General features: G+C 38.7%; 1 protein-coding gene and 1 long non-coding RNA gene across 2 annotated transcripts; both read right to left on the bottom strand.

The window, feature by feature from the left end:
• Positions 1-450: 450 nt before the first annotated feature.
• Positions 451-1,416, bottom strand: LOC121776355. The gene is made up of 2 exons (XR_006045278.1): positions 970-1,416; positions 451-886 (listed from the first exon to the last, which is right to left on the bottom strand). It is a non-coding gene; the product is annotated as an uncharacterized LOC121776355 (long non-coding RNA).
• Positions 1,417-6,178: 4,762 nt separating this feature from the next.
• On the bottom strand, positions 6,179-7,941 carry LOC121777624 (homeobox-leucine zipper protein ATHB-6-like). Its single transcript, XM_042174939.1, has 3 exons — positions 7,529-7,941; positions 6,938-7,296; positions 6,179-6,862 (listed from the first exon to the last, which is right to left on the bottom strand). The coding sequence occupies exons 1-3, from the start codon at positions 7,575-7,577 to the stop codon at positions 6,455-6,457; spliced, it is 816 nt and encodes a 271-aa protein (XP_042030873.1). The 5' UTR covers positions 7,578-7,941; the 3' UTR covers positions 6,179-6,454.
• Positions 7,942-10,789: the final 2,848 nt, after the last annotated feature.

Raw genomic sequence — 10,789 nt, 5'->3', positions numbered from 1 at the left:
CTTAGTACATGTACGATTATAATACTGAAGCACGGATTATGACAAAATATGCACATGCACAAAATCAATTGAGAATAAAAGTCAAATAGTAGTATTATTGATCAGTTTTATAATATCTGTATTTTTGCAGAAGGGCATCAAAATCTGAGTTATCTTCAACAAAATTTGGTCCCCACTTTTCTGAAACTCACTTTTCTACGATCATGAAATTTCCATGTGGTTGTTCAAAAAGTAGGGTTGATGTATGAAAACGTTTTGAAATTCTACATTCTCGATCACACATTAGTTTTATCATAGAAAATTTCTTCTTGCTAAATGGATAACCTTCAAGAAAAAATAACTTTCACTACAATCCCAGTTCGATAAAGATTAGTATATATCCCAATTTTATCAAAATAACTTTCAAAATACTATATCCCAATTCTATCTATCTAACAATAAAACAAAAGATACAAAAAGGAAATAAATACTATATCTTCACGCAGTTGTGATCAATATCGAACCAATTTTAAAGATCAAACAAGAGACCAAATCTGATCCATTTATTTTTATAATCTTGTGGTATCACGAAAATATTCAATTTGTTCATATGCTCTCACCAACACCATCAATAACGTCTCCAGCCCTCTCATCGTGCTGCACGCCGGTGGCAGCGACCAGCTCCGCAGCGGCGGCAGACAGCGACCGATGGAGGGATGCTCGAGCGGCGGCAGTGACGAATGCCTAGGCGAACAGCAGAGGCGGTTGCTGGACGGAGGCAAACAAACTATGCTGCGGCACGGCGAGCGGCGTCCGGCAGTGCTACGACGCTGCAACTGGCGGTGACGCTGGGGAGTGTGACAGTGATACTGACTGTCCATTGGAGGCGCAGGAGTCATGACTGCGGCTGGACCAGAAGGGGCATGTTATTGAAATACAGTAATGATAAAACAATTAACTGTGTTAAATGTTAAGCGATATGTTACGAACCCATCGAACTCGCCTGATGTAGAGCCAGCGTCGACGACAAAGACGAGTGGAGAGTTGGAGACGTCGACGCCAGAAGGGGAGGAACGGCTGGAGCAGACGGAGGAAGCAGTGTCAGAGAGAGTTGGAGAGATCACGACAAGGAACTTGAGGCCGAGGAAGCAGCTCAAACCGCCAGATCGCTATCAAGACTTCGTCGCTAAATAGGCGACGCCAGCTGTTCGATGAAAGGCCTTAGTTAGTTATTTATTTAAGTTTGAACAATTGTTTTACGTATTTTATTTTTATTATTTAGTTGGAACGTTATTTTTCGTCAAGCGGTTTATAAGCTCCGTCGGATTTTCTTTGTTGGTTCTTTCCCGATATATAGGATTAAGTGGAACCAACCCTATGGTCCTAGTTATTATAAATAGTGCTTCTCATTAATTCCGTCTTTCAATTAATGAAGACTTATTTGCCCAATTATCTTTCGTAACACTTTACAAACCCTAATCTGCTGCCAACGGAGACCTCCTCCGCGCCAGCCTTCTCGTTTGGCCGCCGACCCGAACTTCGGGCGCCTGATTATCTTGTGTTACTCTCGTAACCGGTTGATCGTTCTTCGTTAAGGGAGGAAGCCCTTAACACGGTAGTAATGAGCTATATTCAATAAATAATGAACCAAATGAAAGTAATGAAGTAAATATGACATTTTATTGAAATACAATGTTAACTATGTTAAACGTCAAGCGGTAGTAATTAACTTATTACTTCATTCAGTCATGCTATTACTTCATTCAGTTATTTTATTACTCCATTCAAATAGGTTTTTACTCCATTCATTCTTCTAGGTTGTTTAGTTTTCATAGTACTTCATTCGGATAGGATATTACTTCATTTAACTAGTGTATTGCTCCATTCAACTTGGTTATTATTTCAAACAACTAGATTATTTAGTTTATTTAGCTTTTTATATTACTTCATTCGACTAGGCTATTACTTCGTTCCATTAGTTTATTAGTTCATTCCACTAGTTTATTACTTCATAATGTGTTATGGCATGCCTCTCAGTTGAAGTAAATTCAGTATGTAATGAATGACGAAAATTCAGTTGAAGGAATTTGACTACCTAACGAAGAGCGAAAATTTTCACTACATATCATCTAATCCATCAAATTCAAGATTCTATGGTCCAAATTTGGTCTCTAGTTCGACATTAGGAAGTGGATTTGTGAATAATAGGACACTATCTTCACGACTTCATGTATGTTAAATAGAGATTTGTTTTCCCTATAACTAATATGTATTAGGACAGAGGTGTATTATAATGCTAATTTTTCTTAAATTACTAACTTGCTAACTCATCAACGTAGTGTATTAAAAATGTCAACACAATCACATTCAAATATCAACACAAATTTATGCTGACATTTAAATATCAATGTCAGCACAGTGTTTTAAAATATCAACTAAGTTTATATTAACATTTCATTGTTATCGTGTTGATATTTTATTACATTGCATTGATGAGTTAACAGGGTTAGCAACGGATCACACCTCTTCGACTGAATGACATATATAGGTAGAGTTTTCCTCTTAATCTATTTTTTTTTATTTTTACTTGTATCAAAATATGATTAGTATATAGGGGTGCATTAGGATGACACCACTCTTAAAATGACAACGTGACAACAACTAATATGCAATCTCCAATACATAAGCAAGTAATATGTAATACATATACAAACAATTCGTCATATAATTCCAAGCAATATGAGATACAAAATCAGAGCACTATGGTGACACCATAGTTGAAATGACAATCTAGGCAAGCAATCTGCAATACATAAGTAAGCATTCTGCAATACATAAGCAAGCAATACGGCATATGGTTTAAGCAATCTGCGATATGAAATCAAAGATAATCAAGCAATCTACGAGAGATATCCAAGCAAGTCTGCCACGTGGCAGGCTAAGGTTGAATATGCTCCTAAATCTAACGATTGTCCTTGGTGGTACAGTGTCATCTTAAATATTGTTCTCATTTTAACACAAACCTTAGTATATTATCCCAATTTTATCTCAAAATGGTCAGCCTAACGTTGTGATATGGAATCGTAGTAGGCATTTAAAAAAGATGAAGATGATTTTAAATATAGCTTTTCCAATAGGAAGCTTAAATTCATGATATTAATGCCAAGTTTTAACAATTACAAAAAATACTCCCTCAATCTCTTAAAATAATAATTTTGTAAATAATACGAATTTTAATACTAAATTGAGGGAATGGAAAATTTTGGATAACATAAAAGTAAGAAAAGGAAAAGAATAATGAAATTAGTGTTAATGAATTGTGAGATTTAGTTTGTAGAAAATTTTTATTTTTAGGAAATAAATAAAAAAGGATAAAAATTGGTGGGAGTACCAAATTATATTTTCATGACAATTTTTAAAATTTCGCAAATTTTATGATGTAGTTGATGAGAAAAGAAATTTTAAAAATCCGACAAGAAGGTGGGTCCAGTTGTCCCCATCTGTAATGGGGGTCCCATACCTTCGTTGCAGTGGGCCCAATTTAGGCTTTGGGGTCCAATTAAAGTTACTTTCTTTTTTAATTAAATAAAGCCCGGGCCCATATATCGGAATCTTAGGGAGCCCACCTTTCACACTACAGTCACTTTTATCTCGTCGTTATCTTCTCTCTATAAAATTCAAGAAGTTTATAAAAACAAGTGGAAATATTGACATTTATGTACTAAATGTGTACTTGAATTATCAAAATTTTATTGATTGTTTGACATATTATTTGGAATAATTAAAATCTACCACCGGCTAGGGCCCGATCCATTCCGATATGTTTCTCTTAATAATTTCACCTTAAAAATTCCATTTATATTTTGGGAACCTACGAACAATTTCATTTAATTCAAAGATAATGTGAATTTGAATCCTTTGAATTGGCTTCTCTAACCCATGTCTTGTACTCACCAAACAACCTACTACTATCTAAATTAGTTAAGTGTTTCAAAATTCATCACGATTTACTATAAAAAATACATTAGATTGTGTCTGTGTAGTTGCTTCTATCTCTCATGCACAAGTATGAGGCCTTGGGAAATGGACTTCTTGCAGCTAGTGGGTTAGGCTTTCCCTTTAACAGGCTACTGCGTACTCTAATTGAACCCCCACACATGATGCCAAGCCGGAGTGTGGGGGCCGCCGAAGCGATGACATCGCCTTTTTTGCTGCAATAAAATAAACGTGGAATTGATAGAATCTCGCATGAGACCATATATATAATTTCTTCTTCGTCTTCTTCTTTTTCTAATAAATAAAATGCTAAAATAAATTAAATACGGTGGCTTATCATTGCTTTTCTATAAATGACTAATTTTGAATCACGTTTGTTGGATCATTTATTTCCCCTATCGAGTTTGGTCAGTTAATCCATAATTAGAACTGTGATAATGGTGATCTGTTTATGCTCACGCATCTGGCAATGTCTTTATGTCTTATGATTATCAAAATTCTTACAATACTCTTCTTTCTTAATTATATCAATTTGGAAATCAATCATACTAACCATCATTGCCTAAAGTGGCAATTATGAATATGATTATTCCCATGTGTGTTAGAATGCTTAAGATCAATTTAACACCTGACTTTTTTTTCACTGCAAAACTATCTGTAACATCAAAATACGGTACAATAAGAGAATCTATAATGGGGTATACTATAATTCAAATTGGAGTAGGCAATAAGCTAGAATAGTACTTCCTCGTTCACGAATAAAAGTTTCATTTTCTCATTTTAGTCTCAGTAAATAGAAATCCCGGTTCATTTTTACTATGTATAACAATAGGGTCACATTTCATTAATGCATTCTAGCTACTCACATTTCATTGAAAACCAATACTCCCCCTGTCCCTCAAATATTGTACCATTTTAACCCGGTACGGGTTTTAAGAAATATAATGAAAAGTGAGTTGAAAAAGTTAGTGGAATATGAAACCTACTTTTATATATTAGTTTTATAATAAAATGTGAGTATGAATGAGTTAGTGACATATGATGTCCACTACCAAAAATTGGCAAAAGTAAAATGAGACAAATTTTGTGGGACGGACAAACTTTCAGGGACGGAGGGAGTAGTATATGCTAGCGGGACCAATATTCTACTAACTTTTTTCCACTCACTTTTCTTAACATCTATTGAAACCTGTGCGGCCAAGAAATGCACGAGACTATTAATAGCATACTGATGGAGTACTCTAAAACCATGCATATTTCTTGTTTTTGAGTAAAATATAGATATATTTAGGTTTACATAAAATAAATTCAAATAACTATTCAAACTTTGTACTCCCTCCGTCCCACGTTACTTGAGGCTTTTCTTTTCTGTACGAGATTTAAGAAAGTTGTATTTAGTGAGTTAAATAAAGTAGTAAGGGAGAGGAGAGAGGGTAAAGTAAAAGAAAGAATAAAGTAAGTGTGATTAGATGTTTTGTTTTTAGCCAAAAAGAGAAATGACTCAAGTAACTTGAGACAATCCAAAATGGAATACGACTCAAGTAACTTGGGACGGAGAGAGTAAATAAAATTTGAGTTTTGTGTAAATGATTGAAGTAAAATCACTATTTAATGCAATATTTACACTAAAATGGTTGGAAATAACTAAAACAGAAATAGTGAAGTATTTACTCCAAAATAATGCCCTCTTTGTTCATAACAGATGTCACAGTTGGATGATGACATAAGATTTTAAGAGAGGTTGTTTTGTGTGTTAAGAAGAAAGAGGAATATAATTTTAGAGGAATTTTTTTCTAAAATAGTAGATGTGACGTGTTTTATAGAACAAACTAAAAAAATTATGACATTTATTATGAGATAGAGAAAGAATAATGTATAAATAGCAAAATATAGTTTATGTTACCGGTGCAGTAACAAATACAAATAATAAATTTGAATTTATTTCTAATAAGATGAATATATATATTTTTTATTAACAATTCTTTAATTATTTTTTTAAAATCTATCTCCTTACAATGGATCACCTGTTACAATTCCCACTTTATCTTCTAATACACACAAATATGAGTGATGAAGCCAAATATGATAAGTGATGAAGGATCCATCACTTATATATGTGTATTAGGAGATAGCAGTAGGAATTGTGATAGGTCATCTTATTTTATGTCCAATAGAAACTTATATACTTTTATAGAAAACATAATTTTAAATTTCAATTTAATTTTTCCAATTTCGCTTAAGTAATTAATCAACATCTGCGATACAAGTTGCCCCCCTCCCTTCTTCTTCTTCTTCCCCTGTTCTGTCTAGACCCAGGAGAGAGACGCTGAGACCTCAACCTCCACAATTTTTTAATTCACATGTACTAATTCCATATTACTCCCTATACAAAATTGCCATATGAATCGGCTTAATTTCAAGGAGGGCTTTAAATTTATTTCCTAATGCTAGAAATTTTTCGTCTTTATTTATTTAATCTTCAGTTCCACTCTTCATTGCCGTACCAATGAAGTGTGGGTGGTTGATCGTCGCAAAACAAATCGCTGCACGATTCCTCGCCGAAAAAAATATACTCCTCGATCTTCACAAACTGCGCTTCATTCGGATCTCCAACAACACTCGCCTCCGTCAATCCGAAGCTGTGCGGAACCCCGCCGGAGGACGAAATCGCCGCCGCAATCGGGCTGTTGCTGTTGTTGTCCTCGTTCACAATCGCGCTCGAATCGCTATCAGATCCGTCCTTCAAATCGGCGAAAACCGCGCCGATCTTCTCGAAATTCAGCTCCGCCGCAGTGCCGCCGCCGATTTCGAGATCGCAATTTTCCTCCAGCAACGCAATTTTGCCCTCGCTCTGGCTCGCACTCATTTCCGATTTCAGATCCCGAATCTATTATCACAGTTACAAAACATTTAGTAATTCAATATTAATTAGAAAAAAACATGCGAAATTAATTAGGCAAACCTGATTGATGAAGGATTCGTTCTCTCGCTGAAGAGATTGGTATTTGCGGTTGAGAGCGTCGTGGCTGGCTTTGAGGAGGCCGTAGTCCCGCTCTAGCTCCTTGGTCTTCCAGCGCGCGCGGCGGTTCTGGAACCAGACCGCCACCTGGCGCGGCTGCAAGCCCAGCTCCTGAGCCAGCTTCACTTTCCTCTCCGGCTCGAGTTTGTTATCCACCTCGAAATTCTTCTCCAAAGCCTTGACTTGGTCAACGCTCAATCTCCTCTTCTTCTCCGAAATTTGACCGGATTCCTCTTCCTCTTCCAACATAGGCTGAAATTCCGTCGTGTACAAGCCATGGTGGTTGTGTTCATCCACATCAACTACAACACAAATAGAAATAAACATTAGCTATGTGGGGAAAAGGGGGATCCGCAACAGAGAGTTGCTAATTGGGGAAAGAAAAATGATTTCTTGATTTTCGCATTGTGAAATTGTTTTCGGGGTCACGGGAATAGGGAGTAGAGAGGGACAGGAAAACATGCCTTGACTGATTGCGTATTGGTAAAACAAAAAAAATGAAAAAAGGGAAGTGATAATGGAAAATTGAAGCACCTGTTGAGTTGGGACACACAGACGTCTCAGAACTGCTGAGTCTCTTCATGCCAAAGTGAAAACAGAAATTACTTGTGGTATTTCAGTCACTTGCTACAAACAAGAAACAATCCCAAGAAGAGGGCACAGTGTTGCTAGCTGAAATAATAATTACTACTCCTTTTCTCTCTCTTACGCACTCTGTGTTCTAAACTTTTGTATCAATTCGTCTGCTCTTTACCCATGAAATGAAACGGAAAAGATAAACGGAGGAGCCAAGAAATAAAAAAAGATCAAATCTTGGGAGACCCCAGAAATTTTCCAGAGCGAAAATCCTTGCAGAAGTGATCAAAAGTTATTTTGCATTATAGTGGAGATTCAAGAACCATTTTGCTGGCAGATGGTGGGGGTGGGGTGGGGAGACCAGCTGGGTTTGCACAATTTGTGTGTGTTTATATAAAAACATAAATGGGGTTTAATTGGAGTTAGAATTTGACTTGGGTTAAGTTGCATTTGTATGCGGTGTTGGGTTAGGTTTGGGGTTTTGGCCACCAACGAAATGAACCCGAAATTAAAGCCAAATGCAGTTTCTTGGGCTACCGGCTGAGCCTGTTGTTTTTGACCGTTTAAGGGTGGTGTGGTGTGGTGTGGCGCGGCTTGTGGGGTGATGAATCCGCGAATTTCTGATGTTTGTAAATGCTGGTAGAAGATAAAGACTACGACACAAAGAATTTACGTGGTTCGATTTACTGAAGTAAATCTACGTCCACGGGAAGAAGGGAGGGCAAGATTGTATTGCTTGATCTGGGATTACAGCTTACAACACAGACTTGCTATATGATCTTTTATCTCTAGAGTTAGTAAATCCTGGTCTATCAGATCTAAGTTCTATTTATATATTGAACTGAGATCGTGGCTTGCATCACCACCCTAAGTCGTGGAGGTCATGGAGGTCATGAGATCCTGCATGGCCACTAACTAGGCAGTGGCTTACATCATCAGTAATTATGTCGTGGATGTCGTGGAGGTCATGAGAGCCTGCATGGGTCCACCACTAGATAGATCGTGTAGTGGAGGTCGTGGCTCCCAGTTCGGTATTGCCGAGCAGCTTTTGCCGATGCTGAGACCGAACTGCTGAACTATTGCCGAGCAGCTTTGTAGAGCTTGATTGGTCGGCTTTTACCGAGCTATAGGCTGGGGCCGAACTCTTTGGTAACGCCGAACTGATACTCTTTCTTGGGCTTTAGGCTGATGGGCTTTACTGCTGTTGGGCTTGTTTAGTACATACTCCATCACTACCCCCCCCGAAAAAGCGAAGTGAACCACTTCGGCGAAGCGAGTCACTTCAGCATTCTGGATAAAGGTACGGGTAAGTTGATGTTTGTCCTCGGTCTTATGAAGTAAACTCTTCTTTGACCGGACTTGGTTTGTGTCCTAATTTGGCGAGTTTTATCGCGTGGATCGGACTTTCCCTTGTCCTAATTCAGGCAAGTTTTATCGCGTGAATCGGACTTTTGTTGCAGTTCGTTTCAGACGAAGTGCTTGATTCTTAAGCTGAATTGTGGTCTTGTATCCTCTTTAGAAGCTTGGACTTCACAATCGTTGGCTTATTGCAGTTCATTTCAGACGAACTGCTTGTTTAAGCTGAATTGTGGTCTTGTATCCTCTTTAGAAGCTTTGACTCACAATCGTTAGCTTATATATGTTCTAAAAAGGGGATCAGCCTTCGAAGAACAAGATACCTCAGCAACATTTGTAAGAGACGACACGCACATAGACAGACAAAACGCACATAGACAAAACGCACATAGACAAAAAGACCAAGCAAACCAAAGAAAGCACATTGACCGAACAGGACTCAAGACTGACTGACTGACCGGACTGTCTCTTACAAATGGAACTTCTTGAGGTTGGAAATGTGCCATGTTCGGGGTACCTGTTCTCCTGACATGTGAGCCAATTTGTAAGACCCTTTGCCGAGGACTTCTGACACCCGATACGGACCTTCCCATGTGGGTTCGAGTTTGCCCAGCTTTTCTGCTCGGCTTACTTCGTTGTTTCTCAAGACGAGATCTCCCACTTGAAATTGCAGCTTTTTCACCCTTTGGTTATAATACCGGGCTACTTGCTCCTTGTACTTGGCTGCTTTTATGCATGCCAATTCTCTTCTTTCTTCGGCAAGATCTAGCTCGGCTCTCAGTCCGTCGTCATTCATTTCTGCTGAGAAATTTAGAGTTCGGGGACTGGGTATGCCGATCTCCACCGGAATCACGGCTTCAGTGCCGTACACAAGACTGTACGGAGTTTCACCGTTGGAGGTTGTGGGTGTAGTTCGGTAGGACCATAGGACTTGAGGGAGATTTTCTACCCATTGTCCTTTGGCTTGTTCTAACCGAGCTTTTAACCCTTTCACCAGGATACGATTTGTTACCTCCGTTTGTCCGTTTGCTTGTGGATGAGAGACCGAAGTGAACCGCTGTTGAATATTCAGCTCTTGGCACCAATTCTTGAACGTCTTGTCGGTGAATTGAGTCCCGTTATCCGAGATGAGGATGTGGGGTATGCCAAATCGGCACACTATGTTCTTCCAGACGAAATCCAATGCCTTCGAGCTCGTTATCGTAGCTAATGGTTCAGCTTCCACCCACTTCGTAAAGTAGTCCACGGCAACGATTAGGAATTTTATTTGCCGAGGAGCTTGTGGTAGTGGTCCTACTATGTCTATACCCCATTGCATAAAAGGCCAAGGGCTTTGCATAGTGGATAAATCGGTCTGCGGCATCCTTGGGATATTTGCATGGACGTGGCACTTCGGGCATGTCTTGACGAGCTGCACTGCTTCTTGTACCAAGGTTGGCCAATAATATCCCCATCTTAGAACTTTTTTAGCTAAAGCTCTAGCTCCGATGTGGCTGCCGCACGATCCTTCATGAACTTCTCTGAGGATGTAGTCCGTCTCTTCTGGCCCTATACATCGTAATAACGGCTGAAGGTAGGACTTTCTGTATAAGACTCCTCCATGAAGTTCGTACCGAAGTGCTCGGCATGTGATTTTCCGAGCTTCTCTCTTATCCTCGGGCAGTTGTCCTTGATCTAGATACTGTAAGATCGGCGTCATCCAGTTCGGCGAGCTGGTTACTGAATGTACCTCAGCTTCATCAATGCTTCGATGCATCAATTCCTCCACCTTTGAGCTTGGACATGCGGCTAACTTACTTAAAGTATCTGCTCGGCTGTTTTCTGCTCTGGGAATGCGGATTATCCGAAAATAAGAGAAACTTC

The sequence above is a fragment of the Salvia splendens genome, chromosome 18 (genome assembly GCF_004379255.2).
Source record: "Salvia splendens isolate huo1 chromosome 18, SspV2, whole genome shotgun sequence".
NCBI classification, from domain to species: domain Eukaryota; kingdom Viridiplantae; phylum Streptophyta; class Magnoliopsida; order Lamiales; family Lamiaceae; genus Salvia; species Salvia splendens.
The sequence above is the reverse complement of the archived record's forward strand: the minus strand, read 5'-3'. Positions and strand labels throughout refer to the sequence as shown.

Excerpts from the sequence above, each read along its gene's own strand:
- LOC121777624 (XM_042174939.1), bottom strand. The coding sequence starts at position 7,577 with ATGAAGAGACTCAGCAGTTCTGAGACGTCTGTGTGTCCCAACTCAACA. Across the intron at positions 7,297-7,528 it reads TGTGTGTCCCAACTCAACAG|TTGATGTGGATGAACACAAC; the intron begins GTGCTTCAATTT and ends TTTGTGTTGTAG. Across the intron at positions 6,863-6,937 it reads ACGAATCCTTCATCAATCAG|ATTCGGGATCTGAAATCGGA; the intron begins GTTTGCCTAATT and ends CTGTGATAATAG.